Genomic DNA, 18271 nt, shown 5'->3' on the forward strand with positions numbered 1-18271 from the left:
TAAAGAATGTCTGGACGGCACCAATTTCATTTGGGGTCAACTAGATATCATAAGAAAGGTCTTCTGATGAACACTCCATGCCTGTATGACTTTCGAGTCAGCAGTAGCAATGATAAGATTTTCAAGATACCTCTATCTGCAGCCATATTGGAAGTCAGATTCATATAATGTTTATCTAGGACCAACTAGACATCATAAAAGTCTTTTAGTGAAAACCCCATGTTATGGCCATCTGATCAGGAAAAGTAGCGATACGATAATATTGGTGCCAAAGTAGTACGTTTTCATTTAGAACCAGCTAGACACCATAAGAAGTCTCTGGTGGAAACTTCATGTCTATGGCTGTCCGCTAATGAGGAATAACGAAACAAGTTGATCAAGATGGCTAACGTAGAGGCATACAAAGAGTAAGATTGGCACCATTTTCATTTAGGATAGACTACACATCATACAGGGGCCCCGAGTGGCCGAGTGGTCCAAAGTGCTCTCCGTTACGGTTCACTGCCATCTCACCTCTGTCTGCGTGGGCTCGAGTCTAGATTCGGCCAATGTGGGTATGTGAGAAAGCTTGCCAGTAGCTTCTCGTGGGTCGGTGGTTCTTCCCGGGGTTTTCCCAGTTTCTTCCTCCACCATTAATACTGGCCGCCATGAATAGCCTATCGTGCGCTGAAAAATGGCGTTAAACCCCACAACAACACATCATTCAAAGTCTTTTTGTGAAAACCCATGTTGATATGACCATACATTCAGGAGAAGTAGCGATGACGAAATTTTCAAGATGGATGGGCTGCAGTGGTGGTCATATCTGGATATCTGAGCAGCAGTATTTAGGACCACCTTGACCTCGGGATGAATTTGTATGTAATTCTTCAGGGCAATCCTCCAATTAGTTTACGGGGAGTGGCGACAACTTGTGCTAACATACCAACAGACGATGGACGACGGATAATAGGCTATCCAATAAGTTCTCTTGGTCTATGACCAGTAATGCTAAAATACAGCAAATAAATTATGTAAAACAAAGACAGAGGGGATAACAGTAAATTCAAAAAATACTAGGTCAGAATATTTTTTTGTATAAATCGTAATCTTTTACAAATTTAAGATCTACCTAGCTAAAAAGCATCACAAGATGCAGCTCACAGTAAACTGGTCGTATCTTATCGCAAAAGGTATACCATCCAAATGTACTCATCATGTTTCATGACTGTACATATAATACTGTAAAAGTAACTGAGTTAAATGAAACACTTTGAATAATTACTGAAGTTTGAAAAATCGGTCACTGTATCCTTCTCGCCTGTGGTGAGCAGTACCCTTGATGAATAACACGCACATCAAGTTTCATGACAATACATAAAACATTATCAGCGAAACTTAGCATTATGCAAAATCTTACATTGACACAAACGCATACAGCTAAAATAACAACGATAATGCCACCACAAAAGCGCCACCTGTATGAAATTCATGATTCACAGGTGAAGTCAGACAATACTGCAGAAGCTCACAACACCGGGCAAACAAGTGTCTTTGATTTCAATCACACTGATGACTGTTTGATAATAAATTAATAATTTTTGCAGAAATTCAGATCATAAAGATTACAAATACACTAAATTTATTATCGTTTGATCATCAATCGCAGATTTATTTTCTTACTTACTCTAAGAAGAATTGCAATAATCTAAAACTGAAATAACTGTTTAAAATTGATAATTCGTAATTATGCTAAAATAATGGTCTATGTTTACCGTTTGAACAAAATTATCACATTTTCCAAGATTTGAGAATTTTACAAATCGTTGACTAAGTATAAGACCTTGTTACAAAATCAAATGATATATATTTGTCCTTTCTCACAGTTCTTGCCCTAGATAACACGCCTTAGACTGTTCTGTTTATGTATTACAGCTTAACATCACCCAGTAAAAATGTTTATACGGTGCCAGCAAAAGAATGTAAAGAACGTCATTGAGAACATGACATTCAATAACAACTTGAAAAGAACTTTTTTGAACTATTTCGAAACAGTATTCTACGTACATGAATAACAAGACAAATCCAAAAATCCAGAGGCACACTGCTCCTATTGGATACCCAAATCCTGCAGCAAACACCCCACCAAGCAAACCTCCTGCTGCCAAAAAATGTTTGATTTGTAGAAAAAAAACCGCTAATTCAGCTCTCCAAATCCCTAGTCCTGCCAGAAAGAAAATCTGAAAAAAAATAGTTTTTAAAGGCACAATAAGTTATCATGCAAAAATGTTATATCATAAAATATGACTCTGATTTGAAACTTCTTACAAATGTTAAACTTATCATGTTTTAATTTTAAAACAGATAACTATGGGCAGTTTATTTCCACATTAAAGATATTTCTTCATTTTCATTACGTAGAGCAAATAATTTTATCTAGCTCAAAATATAAAGTAGCATTATATTCCAATGCAACCCTTCCCCTACAAGTTTATCAAAATGTTGATGTGATTGGTTAAACAGAGACACCATAAAACAAATCTAATTTCCTACAGTTTACATTTATGTTGCAAATGTAATAGATTACCGTTGTTGTTTGCAAATAGGTAAAATTTCATTCCAAACGAACGATCAACAACTTGAGACAGTGAAATTGACAGGAATGTGTCACATCCTTATTTTGCAGTTTTTAAGGATTCTTCTTAGATTGGACACTTGCTGATTTTGGTGTATTCTGTTAAATCCAAGACAATATTTCTTTCCTTGGATGCATGTTAAATTTCTGCTATTTAATATGAAACGTACAATATGTTATTATAAACTATTCTCATCGATTTGTGTTCATCAATCAGGACCGCATACATAATTTGTATAACTTGATCTGAAGCAAGTAAACTCTTACTAGTTCTTAAGAAATGCATTTAGTTAGGATAAATTTGTTTAGGATTGTTACGACCCTATGGCCTTAAACTAAGTAACAGAAAAGAAAGAAAACCAGCAAGTTTTGTAATGTTCAACAAATGATAAAAGCTAAACATAACTGAAACTATTGTGAATTAGATCCCAAAAAGTCCTAAACGTTCTAACACAAGTTCATATGTATTAAGTTTCAACTGAATCCCAGTGGAAAAATTGCTACAATATAAATCATAAAATATTTTTTTTCCTTTCCAGATTCATGTGGTTCTACAGAGATATCGCAGTAATGTTACGTTGTGTCGTTACACCACCACCAATGCATTAAGTACAAACTTTATTTTCCCTCTAAAAATGTGTTCCCAAACTTGTAGAACAGGTGGATGATGTATCATCAACTCAAGGATCCTAGGTTCGACATTGTTTTTATTAGATATTTGCTTTTACTTACACTTCCTATAGCCAATCCTTCTATGCTGATGAAAACACCATGCATAAGAAATAACACACCAATGATGAGAAGGCCGGTGCCTATGTCTGGAAAAGAAAGTGGAAGTAACAGAGGATATTTCCATTTCCAAATGAACAAAGAGACTCCAAAAACACATTTGTTTTAAAACACGACAACTTTGCTTCACATGTTCAGCATAAAAATGCCTAAATTTACTAGGTATAGTATACATGAAATAAGATTATATACCACGTCTTTGCAAGCCAATGGTTATCAACCACTTCATTCCACTTATGTACATGTGCTAGGGGGAAAAGCATCGTTTTGAACAAGTGTTCTTTTGCAAATGAGTTACGTTTCCTAGAAAAACTTTATTAATCAATGAGTGAGCTCCTTAACATAGCGACTTAAATAATGTATGCATACCTTAACTAGCAAAAGAATCTTGTGTGAAGATGATTATTCCCAACAATCTTCCTATGTGTCTTAATCAGCAGTTTCATCAGAAATATATCCTGATAGACATTTTGTATCAATCAGGTCATGTTATTCCTTCATTTTAAATTTATATTTTTATTACTTAATTATGACAGTTAATGTTTAACTTAAAAACAATTGGTTCTAAACAAAATTATGATAACAATCATTCGCTTGCACAAGTTATTAAAAAAAACAACTAGTATTTGTTTAAAAGACTTTTTAATCAATCTCACAACATCAAAATATACAAAAATCTCGAGAAAAGAACAACTTTAATAATTTTACTGAAAACTTATTTTTTACTTCTTTGACGGAAAACTATACCCAAACTTAGAACTCGGATTAGTTAATTTTAGGATCATCAGTTAACAACAGCAATACACTGCATCATCAGTCGATGATGATGACTGTATTAAAATGATGCCATTAATTATTATAAAATGAATATTATATAAAAAATATTAAGAATACCTACTTACCAAGAAGTATTTTAGAGCGATAATCAATGTGTTCTTCAGGGAGGAAAAACTGTATTTTAATTATGTAATCCTTAACTGCGACAATTCAATTGCGTTTCTTTTCCAGGACACCTAGTCCTCAGTCAAGCTAGGTATGCCCTCCAGGACACCTAGTCCTCAGTCAAGCTAGGTATGCCCTCCAGGACACCTAGTCCTCAGTCAAGCTAGGTATGCCCTCCTCCAATTAGATATGGAGGACCAGAAGTGGAAAGAACATAACCTGAAACACTGCTTAGTCACAGCCAACATACCGAGATTTAGTTTTTGAACCAATAGTGCAGTGCATCATAACACGGTGGGAATCTGTGAAAAAGTAACAGGTCACATTTACATAAATTAAACTAGTTTTACCCTCCAAAAAGATACATTTTAAGAGCAGTAATACCGTACCAGCTTCTATTGCATTGCTGAATTTACCAGTTTGGATGGAGGCTGATGACCTCAACAAATACGGAATGCTTCAAATAGGCCAGAGATGTAACAGGAGCCCTACCTTTATGGGCTTTAATTCTCCTGAAGGAAAGTTCTCTCTCAGTTAGGGACTAATAATTTCTCTTCATAGTGAGTACAATTCTACACAGACAAGGTGTCCACTAAAATATCAGAGGTAGCCTTTAGAGGTAAAAGGAGATGATTTCTACCCTTCCACCTCCCTTTACAGAAAGCTAAATAAAACCTTAAAGCACCAGCTAGACAAATGATCCTAAGAGTGGATCTCACTGAAGGTTGCTGATTATTAGCCAGACACCCGGGTTGGCAAAGAAGGAAAACTGAATCAGAAATATAATTACCGTTCAACCGTAAGCAACGTTTTTGGGCTGAGAAGGCGTCGAGCTTGCTCCTCTTCCTAATTGACCCTAATTACAACAGTAAAAAGTGTTTTGGGTAATGTTCTTGAAGGAAGTTGCACCCGAAATGTCATAAACGTTTTTGGTTTTGAAACGCATAAACAATTAGCGAAATATTCCATCGATGCGCTAGTTTGCGAAGTACCCGGTCTCTGGAGATCAAAATACTTTATGAGACTGATAAGGGTCTGATCCAATGGTGGTACCCTAGAGACCTGGAAAGTCCTAGAAAAGTCTAACTATATTCGTTAATAGTGTACTCAGAACATTATCTTTCATCGATAAGGACAAGAATAAAGTTTGCATTTATACGGGGAGAGCTCAACGCGTTTCCTCTTGCACTAATTACCGAAGATTCTTCATTTTTCATCATAAACCGTGATGATATATTACAGTTAGCAGCCTTGCTCCAAAACTTGTCCTGATAGATGGATGGCCCGAAATGAGCCAAATGTGGAGGTATTGAAATCTGTGGTCTGTTGTGGAGTATAGTTGAACCAGGATGAATCGAGATGTGGAGATACTGACTGCTGTCTTGGTCTATCGACTGTATAATTATTTGAAAGGTGTAAAGGTGTACGCCTACAGATGATCACACCTTTGACTGAAAGTGTCCACCTTCCAAGTCGTCCGATTTGGTACTGGAGATACAAAAACAGTAAGCTTTTTGTTCAGTCTAGTAGCGACCAAGTCCACCCGGGTCTCCCCCACCCCTATTTGGAATAGTTACTCTGCTACCGGCTGGTTCTGAGACCATTACGTTAGGTCGACCCGGCCCCCTCTGAACATTCTCCCAGAATATCCTTCTTACATGGAACGTCCAAATTATCTCCTCTTCTAACACCTGCCTCGATAGATATGAAGGGGAGATGGACCCCAATGGAGGGAAAGGAGCCATCGTTACGAGCATGTTTAAAACTCTAATTCACCATAATGGAAAAAAACACTGTCGTCTGTCGCTAGCTTATACGATGACACAGGACTCTATCCAAAAGAAAACGTCAAAATAAGGTTTCGGTTGTCCCTAAACCGCTCATGGGGGCAGGGCGTGCCAGTACAAACATTTCTAGCTGCCCCCATAAGCAGATAGAATCCCAGATCCCTTCTAAAATGTTTGAAGGGCGAGTGGCGGCCATCATTAATCACTTTTCGGATAGGGTAGGGGTGCCTTGGGTTGCGATAATGATTAATCAAGGTGCAGAAACCTTCACCATTACCAAAAAGAACTCAGAAAACTGCCGCAGTAAGCAATGACTGGAGAGATAAACACTCATTCGATACAGAAATGTATATGAAGGGCCTACAAACATTCAATGGTGACAACAAAGACGATTTCGATGTGTGATATAGCACACGTGTCACACAGCTGAAGGGTATTACTGTGATATATAATTATGTGTAGCTGTTGGGTATCGGTGTGATATTTATGTCTAAGGGTTATCATTGTGATATTTATGTTGATGTCAAACGGAGGAGTATTATTGTGACATTTGATTATATGTCTCAAAGGAGAATTACTGTGATATTTGATTAAGTGTAGCTGAGGGACGTTACTGTCATAGTTGAATATGTGTGCCTGAGGACTGTTACTGTGGCATTTTGTTATGTGCAACCAAGGGTTATTATTGTGATATTTGAGAATGTGTATCTGAGGGGTATTACAGTTATGTCTGATTTTTTGTTTGGTATTACTGTGACATTGACTATGTGTAGATAATATGTATTACTGATATTTCTGTGTATCTGAGAAATAATCATGCAACATTTGAGTATGTGTATATAAGGGGTATACCTGTAACATTTGATAATGTGTAGCTAATGGGTACAGCCGTGATAGTTTATTAATTTTTATCGGAGGGGTATTAATACGATAGTTGACTATGTGTATGATCATTTGGCTACAAAACTGACAAACACACTGCCGTCTTAAACCAGCAGCACAAATCTGGGAGTATGGTATTCAGGCAGTAGTTGTTGTTATAAAATGAACATAGTCTCATCCCTAACCAGCTTTTTCTCTTAACATGGATATCAGTTCACCCACACAAAGCAAATTAGCAAGAGATAATAAATATTTCATACAACGATACAAACTTATCTGTCAAATATAATGATTTAATACTTGTTATTCCTATTGAAAAATAACACTATGCGAAACCAATAGGAATATGTTAAGAAAATTAGAAAAAATCTGATGTTTTATTTTAAATTGTGCATTTTTACAAAGTTTACGTTAGATATATAATTTACACACTGAAACAATACTAACACACTTATTTCTGGCCCTATCTTGTCCTATCGACCATTTCTGAGTCGGCTCTCGCTATCGCTGACCAAGGGATCAAGAACAGATCTGACTTAAGCTGTGCCCTGGAAAGCGTTTACAAACTTGAGAGGACAATAGCCATCGACGATCCGAAGGTTTGTAACACAGATGTAGTGGGAAGCAGATAATAAACATCATTCATTGCCTTAATCAACGTTCTTAACCTCTTTCTCTTCGGCTGCATGACCCTTAAGGTCGGAAAAACAGGAAGAATCCAACAGATGAAATGACTTGGTGTAGCAGGTTCTTCTAGAACTTGTCAGCGTCACCCAGACTTCACTTTCAGGGTAAGAAAGGACCTTTTCATTTCATCTATAAGTGGGATAAATGGGCTTTATGGACCACGGTTCTTCGTCACGTTTCACATGGACATTGCCGGGGGAGTATTCCATTGATCCTCTCTTCATAGAGAAAGGAATTAGTGATACTATCTAACCTAAGGAGGAGGTCCTGTCTCCCACGTTTAATAGTGAGGTCAGTCGAGGGGAGAAGATCAAAGCCATGCGCGGTCAGTCAAAGTCAGAAAAATAGTCGTGGCCATCTCACCACCAGGTGGTGGGATCCCCAAGCTTCTAAGTTCCTAAACAGGAACATAAAGAAGGGAGAGGTATTGTCGCAGACCATTCCCCGTCTCTGGTCATCAAAATGCAAAGCCCGTTTCCCTTACACTACACCGATAGTCAAAACTCGGTACCTGGTTCAAGGACCTATATCCGACACCTAGCCTGTCCTGATCAGTGCTTGGTGTTTGACAACCGGCGCACGGTACTCCGTGATTTGTGACCTGAGACCGAAAGAGGAAGCACCAAAACCGCCATACGTGGTGCCATTCATTTGTGTCCGGCTTCCCAGTACACAATATGTGGTATTCCCTGCCTAGAGCTCGGTGACTAACACTCTGTGAATTTCACTTGGGACATCCAGTGACAAATCATCGGGGTCCAGTATATTGCGCACGGTACATTGTAACCCCAATACCCAGTGCCCGCTACCCAGGGCCTAGTGCCCGGTGACAGACCTTTTATGACTGTTACTTAACATACCGGCACGCATTGTATGTGACTGATACCCGAAGACTTGGAGCCAGTTGACAGATTTAATTTTCAGTTGCCTAATACATTACCAAGTGCCTGGTACCTAGTGTCCGGTGTTTGTATGCGTTGATTATTTAATCAGGGGCACTAGCGCCCATTGCGGGCAAAGTCGTCTACCACTGTTTAATACTATGCTACTGTTAAATCTCGGTTGTAGGGGGCAATATGTGGCCATCTTGTTTCTCAAGCTCCAGGGACACTTGAGCTTCCACCAATGCCACAAGCGCTTGATGCTTTTACATTTAAGCACGAATAACAGTATATAAAATTTATATTAATAATTACAGCTGCTATTCAGTTAGATACGGCGCTGATGTGTATCTGAGCAGGTTTGTGACCCAAGCTTTTTTAACCGAGTTCACCAGCTGGGTTGTTCTTGACGTCGACCTAGGCTTGCTTGTGATTTTTGAAGATTTTACATGAAAACTGAGAAGTCTAACATTGATATTCAAAATATCGTTTCAAAACCGGATTTGCCTGAATCTATCAACCGGACTAATGTTGACCCAGGCCAGCTTGTGGGTTCCCAAGATAAAACTAGAAAATCGCAAATATCTAAAGTGGACATTTAGGTATTCTTGTGAAGTTGCGTAGCATTGTTGCAAATATTCTGGCAGTGTTCACTGAAGTCTGAAGAGTCAAAGACGTTGGTTTGTTGTTTGCGTTTGTCAAAGACAACGTCGGTAGTACCAATGACGGGATAAAACTTTACGAGGATGGATATATCACAAATGTGTCTCAACCGGCACGCGTAGAACATTTCATGAGCCAATGTCAATGAATAATTAATCAAAGAAGGCGAGGCACAAGCTGACGAGTTAACCATAGTAAATGTCCTACGCATTTTTCCTCATACTTAAAATGGTTTTGACTGACCTAAACCTCGTATCTTAAAGGCTCGCGAGTCCGGATCATATTTGTTTATTATACTCGGGTCGAATGGGAATGTTGATAAATAATCAGCGGTACTTAGGTCTTGATTTTGTACAATCAGTATCACGCATTAATGAACCAAACAGTGTTCGTTCAGAATAACACATATACAGTATCAAATTCATTAGTTGCCGGACATGAAATTCAGTTAGAAGGACTCAACATTTATCCGGACGGGTTCTTAACCGTTTCTGATGCTTGTGTTTAAAAATAGATATATCATTACATATAAGTGGTGGATTCGGACCGCGGTGATGGGGTTGCGGAGTTAACCGATGGTGTATTGGATCAACTGACCAGTGATAGTAACATCGATAAGTATATCGTTCCATATGTTGACAAATATCTGCTCCAAAACGGTGTTGCCATACCCTCGCAGAAAGCATATATATTTTGTTACGGGTAAAATAGAGATGGTCAGTTGGGACAACCCTGTTGTTGATATACGACTCAAAGCCAGCTTAGATTCATTGCGTTAGTACATGAAAATACCCGATAGTTCACTGCAACACAGAGATTATTTATACAAAAAGCATTATTCACTGCTGAATCAACCCCAGTTACATTTTCCAACGAATATATTCCACTCAACTAGGAAAACAAAAATTTCGACCGCTATTCAACAATGACATAATTATCCGTATAGCAGTTCTTGGGTGAAGACGAAAACAATCATTTCAGACATAATTCAGTTTCATAATTGGTTTGGTTTTATATGAGGCCCCCAGAACGTACAATCGCCTGAGACTGAAATATTCCTCAGAGATTTTGTATAATTGTATGGCAATTGTACCAGCAATAAAGATTGATTGGTCGTGGGTGTGCGTGTTGCACCTGATCAAAATCTGCCTGTCGAACAATTACACTACGCGATTACATTACTAATAGATACATTATGATAGACCCTCAATGTTAATGACCTGAAAACATAATCGAAGCGGATAACCCGCGCTACTTGTGAAATAGAAACGTGCATTTCTTATCCGCAATGCAATTTGTGGAATAATCGCGGCAACAACAGTCGGTATGAGTGTGGCGGGGGTCGCAACTACCGCTTCTATTACAAGAAAATCAATCGTAATCAGTGTCATAGGTGGTGCTGGTAAAATTATTTCGATAAAATCACATTCGCGAATACGCGTTTGTTTATTACTGCTCGTGGCAGCACAAAGTAGTCTCAGTACGAAACATAAACTGTTATCAATGGCTATCGAAGTTAAAATAATTAGTATTGCCGAGTCCAAAATGGTACTGGCGGATATTGAAAAACCACCGACGACTCTTTCCACAGATATGGAACGAGGGGACAGTGGATTTAAAGACATTAAATGTAGAATAATATCCTTTTGAAACAAAAAAGTATACTAATGGCAAAAACAAACATTGTGCTTTCTAGTTGTCAAATCTCGAGCTTTGCCAAAAGGTGCACTCTGTAGTAATAGAGTCCAATGATCCCTTGGCCATTTCGAAATTTCAGCATTTTTTTCGAAATGAGGAAAATATTTATCAACTTCTTTTTCTCAAAATGGGGTCACTAACCTAATATTCTCAGTAACATCAACACTTGAATTAATATGTAAAGTGGGAACGTGCTTTTTCACTCGTCAGCTCTAATTCTTTTAGTCTAAACTGATATTTCCTTTCTTCCTTCTCTCTTCTCTCTGCAAGTCTAGTTGCATTTGCATTTGTTTCTCTTCTTTCTGTAACTGCATTTGTTTCTCCTCTTTCTCCAATTGCAAATGCATTTGTTTCACTCAATCCTCTTTCTCCAATAGCATTTGTTTTCTTCTTTATCTTTCGGAAGTTCAAGCTCTCTTAACTTTAATTCCATCTTGCATTTTAATTTTAATTCCTTTATATTTTTTTTTGTTTAGAGTCTGATATAGACTTACTGATCAAAACCAACGCACTTTTATCAAAAGCATTCTTTTCCACCAAATACTGGACCAAAATATTTTTTTATTTCTTGCTTTGTTAAAAAGGTTTTTACCTGAGAAAGATCATATTTTCTGGCAAGTTGAATCAATTCATCTCTTTTTTCAAACAGTCCAACTGCTCCTGGGTAGGATTTGAAATAAAGATCTCCACTTTTGATGACATTATAAAAAGCTTGCTGATTTCACTGAATATTTATAAAATTTGAACTCATACATGGGATTTAACAATTTTCGAAACTTGGGTAATTTAAATTTCAAAAACAAAGTTTTCTGAAATATTTTAGCTAAAATTCGTATCCCAAGGACGAGCACCCAATTTTCTATCATGAGTATATGCTCTTAAAATAAGTAACAGAAAAGAGTGAAGACAACAAGCTTTGTAAAATTTAACAAATAATGTATTTCCCTAGAATACAAGGTGAAAAATGAGAAAAAAGAACTTACGATATTGCAAATTAAATCCTAATTGTAATCCAAGAATTAAAATCATAAGTCATATCAATGAAAAGTTCTAAGTGAATCTCATTTCAAATCCCGATGAAATTCAAGATGGAAGGCGATGACCTACAAAGTGCAGATGGGTCAACAGTCTGTCGAATCACAGAAATATTATTATTCCAGGTCTGAATTCAGTATAAATTCAAATGAATGTCTTTGTCCAAAAATTATCAGAACACTTTTGTATTTCCAGGGAAAAAACAATTACTTGAATTCAATAATTTGAATAAAATTCAGCCCAAACTGTACAGTACATAATACAACGTAACGTACCAGGTGTTTTAAGCCCCACTGACAAACCTTTATCAAAACATCAATTATACGACTAAGATGCTGAACAGATTCCCGATGAGGGTCAAAAAATCATTATTCTGAACAAAAATAGAAGTTTCTTACCAATTGGCACATTATAAATATCACGTAGTCAAAGTATGACCTTGACTCAACTTAATCACTCTTACTCTGAGAAAGATAAAAAATAAAAAATAAAGTTGTTTACCAAAACTGCCACTGATTTTGGAATAAGGTCAGCAACTATATACAATGTTTCACCACCCATAACATACAACGAAACTAAGAAAATTAAATTAAATGAAATATTCATAACAATATATATATATATATATATATATATATATATATATATAGATTGTGTGTTTGTGTGTTCTATTAGTATTCGCGCACCCTCCCCTTTGTTAGCCCGGCCCTGCCGATTTTTAAAAACGAAAAGCGTCAAGAATATGAAAAATGCACAAAACAGTTATTTCCTTGAATGAGTTAGAATTGCTAACCTGACTATCGCCAATAAGACACTAACACTGTTGATTTATTGGCGTTTCAAAGCAAACTGAAGCTCCCGTTGTTAACAAGCAGATAGCCTGTTCAATGACCTTTTCTGGTTTCTATAACAGTCTATTACATTAAAAAATGTTATCTGCGTTCAATATATGCAATTCCTTCTTTTAATATTTCTAAAACAAATTGAACAAAAAAAGGGAAAATCTTTTTGTGTTAAAAGAAATGTCAAAATTTATGAAATTATTGAGGTTATCAAAGACGGCGAACTACATTACATATGTTACTTGAAAACATTGACTCGCCAATGCAAATATGGCGATCGTGTCATCACTAAAGAAACTCCCGTTTGATTGGAAACCCCAAGAAGTTGACAGTTTATAAGCCAGAATGTTTAAATCAATTAATAAAATGAGTAAGTTATGTGCATTTTTTTTATATCCGAATGCCTTGTGTTTGTAAAATCGGTATGGGGTACAAACGGGAGGGTGTACCAATGCTTGAGTGTGACCTCATGTCGACATGTTTGTAATTAACATAATATAATCTAGGTAAGGCCAGCAGTCACACACACACACACACACACACACACACACACATACATAGTTTTGCAGTGTTCATTTGAGGTCACATTGGTAAAATAATCGTGTAATGACCAAAGTGGTATGAACCTTAAACCTGCCGTCTTCACTATAGTAAAAATCATATAGGTCACGTAGGTGTTTAACACCGATTATTTCAGTAATGGGTATATTTTTTAAAGAATTTGATTCTACATACTTTTAAATGACAATTATTCACTTTATTTGGACCATCATACATCTGTATTCTTTTGGGAGGTTATTATTTACACGCCTCAAGAAGTACATACAACAAAATCAGAGCGTATGTTGACATTTTTGGACGAGATCAACCTAAAGGTGTGATAAAGTACAATCATAGTCATCGTTTCACCTGCAAACATGTTTTTGCTACATCCTTACACTTTTCCCCCACCCCTGAGTAAAATCCGCAGTAAATGTCGCGCTGTCAAAAAAGATTCCTACTCATGTTGATAAACAATTGCGTACAACCGTATATTGTAACGATTAGACCCTATAGAGGGGCGCCCTCTGAATTATTTTCGTGGGAGTGGGGACTGCAAACATGCGGTGGTCAGCTATTAAGTTTTAGAAATATACGCGAAAATATGTTTAAAGGCGAAACCCCTTGCCCTATGTGCGGGCGCCAATGACTCGATGTGGTCCTTTCTCGACCCAGTTTAATATGCCACCATTGTAAAAGTTCACAGTGATCGATAAATTACGTTTGGAAGTTTCATGATAACAGTAATAACTTGAGACGGGCCAAGTTACCTCTGTCCCAAACATGGATCAATATGTATTTTGACAAAGCTGTCCCTAATTCATAGCCACATACAACGATGAAAGTAATTACCCTGAAAAAATGTCATTTTGTAAGGTTGTTCTTTAGTTCGTTTCAATTTAGCTGACCATTTAGACCTATTACTGCCACAGAATACGTCTCTGCTGCGACAACTTAGAATAAGCCATTTCTCCACTTATCTTACGCGACAACTTGGAATCCCAAATTGCTACGCTCTGTCTCGAGAAGTTGCATGGTGATATATAATAATAATAATAATAATGAGGACTTTGTATATAATCTTTAGAAGCTCTAAGCGCTTTGCAACATTAGACAACACCTATAAAATAAAAAACATATAATCATATGATTACAAAAACAAACACCACGAAATTAGAAAACATAAAAAACATGCTGAGAATATTTAAGGTAGGAAACATTATTAGGTCTTTAAGATTGTTCTTGCAGTTGAAATAAGTGAGTTGTTAGAGCACTCTTGAATGGGATCACTGTGTCTTTGTGTCTAAGTTCAGTGGGCAATTCATTCCACGTTGCTGGGCCCTGGTATACAAAAGAACGCTGTCCATATAACTTCGTTTTCATAGTGGGAATAATGAGTATACGATTGTCAGAAGAGGAGCGTAAGTATCTTGCTGGTGTGTACACATGGGTTAGGTCGGATAGGTATGTTGGACTAGAGTCCGACAGTGAAACGTAGCACAGAGAACAAATTTTGTGTTTGATTCTGGATCGAATGGATAGCCAGTGTAGGGTACAGAGCAGCGGGGAGGTGTGATCTGATCGTGGTACTCTAAGTATGATCCGAGCAGCTGTGTTTTGAACTTTTTGAAGTATCTGGAGCAGATTTTGAGATGAACCAGACAGAATTGAGTTACAATAGTCCAGTCTTGAAAGTACTAATGAACACACAAGTGTTTTAGTGGCATCAACTGAAAGATAATTGCGAATTGAGCTGATGAGTTTCAGCTCAAGATATACAGTCTTGCATATGTTCATGACATGTTGGTGCAATGTGAGAGTACTGTCCAGAGTAACACCTAGGTTTCGTACTGATTGTGTGAATTTAATGTTGGTGTTGCTGATAATTGTTTGAGGTAAAGGATGTGAATGAGAAAGTCTTTGTGTTTGATCAGAATGGCCTCAGCTTTATCATCATTCATCTGCAGCTTGTTACATGTCATCCATGATTTCACATCAGAAATGTACCCCTCTACACCTTGGATGATAGCATCAACTTCAGTTAGGTGGCTAGATTTGTATATTTGGGTGTCATCAGTTTACAATTGGTGAGACACTGGATGATGATCTATTACACTCGAAAGCGGCTGAATGTATTGATTGAAGAGAACAGGTCCAAGAACACACCCCTGTGGAACACCACAACATAGGTCAACTGTGCTGGAGTGTATTCCATTTGCAGACACAATTTGTGTCCTGTTGACCAAGTAGAACGTGAACCACAGTAAGGCTGTATCATGAATGCCAAAAAATATGCTGGAGATGGTGAAGTAATATATCATGGTCTATTGTGTCAAATGGTGCAGACAAATCAAGGAGGGGGAGGACTAATCTTTCCGCTATCCAAAGCAGAGAGAATGTCATTAACTACTTTTAGAAGAATAGTTTCAGTACTGTGTCATTGCTAAAAAGACTGTTTTAATTCAGATGAGATACAAGCTGGGATATAACAACCTTTTCTATGATTATTTATATGAATGGGAGATTAGAAACTGGACGGTAGTTCTTTAAATCGTTATGGTCGAGTGTTGGTTTCTTCATCAGAGGCTTTACAATGGCAGTTTTGAAAAATGATGGAAATTCCCCTGATGAGAGAGAGGTATAATTAACATCAGTTAGCGAAGGCAATATTAATCTAAGCACTCAAGCAGTAGTGATGTTGGAATTGGATCAAGTTCACATGACTTTGGTGCACTCTTCATCAGGATTGTACGTACGAAATCCATAGAGACAGGTTCAAATGCTGCTAACGGTTGCCGCTCAAATTCTCTATCCCAACTGTATGGTGACGACAAGTCAACTGAAATTGTGGTGTCAAACTTGTCTCTAATGGTGTGTACTTTGTCACGGAAGAAATTTGCAAACATGTCTGGAAGGTCGACTGGAGAGAAGGTAGTTTGAAGTGGTGTAGATTTGTTCCTTGACATTAGCTTGTTAGTAATCTCGAAGAGCTCTTTGCAGCTGGAATTTTCCATGATCTTAGTAGTGTAGTGGGCTGATTTCGCTGCATGGGCTGTATTTGTGACATTCTTCTTAGCGGCTTCATAGATTTGCTTATGAATAGTGAGTCTGGTGGAAAGCCAGAGCCTCTCAGCTTTACGGCGGTCTCTTTTAGCAGTGCGAAGCTGGTCCCTAACACTGCTATACCATGGAGAACACTTTTGAATTGACACTCTGCACTTGGTAGCTGGGGCATGTTTGTCAAGCAATGAACGCAGGCAATTATTGAGTTGTTCTACTGTAGGAGGTAAGCAAGTTGTTAGGTTTGCTTGGATGTCGAGCATTAGTTTGGTTCTATTTATTATACGGAGGTTTCTCGTAGTAACAGATAAAGGTGAAGGGTTAGGGACTGATACGTTAAGATGGCATATAATGCAGAGGTGATCTGATGCAAGATCATGGGATACCAGGGAGGACCGTAGAATGGTATCATCAGGTCTATGAAGAATCCAGTCTAAAATGTGACCATGTTTATGGGTGGGTTGGTTAACTGACTGTTTGAAGTTTCCGGGACAGTCAAAGTGAAAGTTGAAATCTCCAAGAATAATCAGGTTGCCACCTATCGAATTTCCATAGTCCAGGAGATTCGGAAACTGCTCCAAAAAGAGAGATTCAGCCAGCTTGTTTTTTCTACTAGGAGGAGGGCGGAATAGACAGAAAAAATGGACTGACCTTTTCTCCAGTGTGAGTGTGGTTTCGACTAGTTCAGACGATGTGTGGACAAAACTGAATGTTGTGGTGTCGTTAAGACGTTTATCATGGAGTTCTTTGTGATGACAGTAATTCCACCTCCGCGACAGTTACGGGGGAACGACTTGATGAAGTAACGAGTGTGTGTTAGATCCGCACACTTGGGCTCATCGCCTGATGTTTTTAGCCATGTTTCTATCAGGAAAAAGACGTCAGTATTCTGGTCGTTGATAAAATTAAAAATTTATGTGCGCTTTTCCGGTGGTCCTACTGACTGGATATTGAATAATGCAATACGAATATGTATATCTTGGATAGTTGACACAAAGGTTGACGAATTAATAGGGATTTGAATTATGTTATCTAAATTAACGGTCGAATTTTTTTTTTAAATTGTTGAGCCGAAATAAGGCAGATAACTGGAATTCTTCTTCCTGTTCTACGCCGGCCAATTTTGAAACAACTTTTCTTTCTTCGTTTCTGTTTACATTTAGGTAATGATGAATGTAGTCCCATTTCGTTTAGTCTAGAGAACAATGTAGTGTGGAGAGCCAAGGAGTGGTCATTTAAAGCAATTAATGAGGGTCCATCTTAGCATAAACAGGTTGACTGGCGAGTATCACGTGATGGCGGTTTGTTCAAAAACAGTGGAGCAAGACAGCTGAGAAAAAGTCTAATTGTTCTCATTTCGAAAACAAGGAGATGAAGAAACACATACGAATTGAGCAGCCAATACATAATGAACACAATAACGTAGATGAAGACAGGCAACAAGCACAAATATCATGAAAACGGCACTAAAAAACGGAACAGCTGCTTCAAGCCAGTTAAGCGGTAGCGGCCATCTTGATTCCTTATATATATTCTAATTTAGAAACCATTTAGATGAAGTGACGCTTTCAGAAATGGTTGGACCAATATTAACTGACTTGAATGAGCGAACCAGAATCACTTAACTACCTATACTGAAAAAAACACAGTACTTATCTCAACTGTATAGTTATTTCATATTTGTTTTCAAAGCTTTACTTATTTAATCTCATTTTGCTATTTTATAGCATTCATTTATTAATATTTATGGTTCAAATATATTTTTTAAAACTGTATATGATTAATATTTTATTATTCGTTTTGTATTTAATTATGTATTGAATTATTTCACTCAGTCATTTATATTTAACC

General features: G+C 37.4%; 1 protein-coding gene across 3 annotated transcripts in view; it reads right to left on the minus strand.

Moving 5' to 3' along the window:
- LOC149785651 (vesicle transport protein GOT1B-like) overlaps positions 1-14320 on the minus strand; it is a 50337-nt gene extending 36017 nt beyond the window's left edge. For 2 of the 3 annotated variants that reach the window (XM_089931227.1, XM_089931226.1), the window contains exons 1-3: positions 14213-14320; positions 3347-3432; positions 2047-2219 (exon numbers count right to left, since the gene is read on the minus strand). In XM_089931227.1, coding sequence (XP_089787353.1) covers positions 2047-2219; positions 3347-3432; positions 14213-14228 — 275 coding nt within the window. In that variant the 5' untranslated portion in view covers positions 14229-14320. Of the gene's footprint in view, positions 1-1604; positions 2220-3346; positions 3433-14212 lie in introns of those variants that run through there. The other variant, XM_089931225.1, reaches the window with a different exon arrangement.
- Between the last annotated feature and the right edge of the window lie 3951 nt (positions 14321-18271).

Source organism: Sinohyriopsis cumingii, chromosome 13 (genome assembly GCF_028554795.1).
Source record: "Sinohyriopsis cumingii isolate HCF-2022 chromosome 13, ASM2855479v2, whole genome shotgun sequence".
Taxonomy (NCBI): domain Eukaryota; kingdom Metazoa; phylum Mollusca; class Bivalvia; order Unionida; family Unionidae; genus Sinohyriopsis; species Sinohyriopsis cumingii.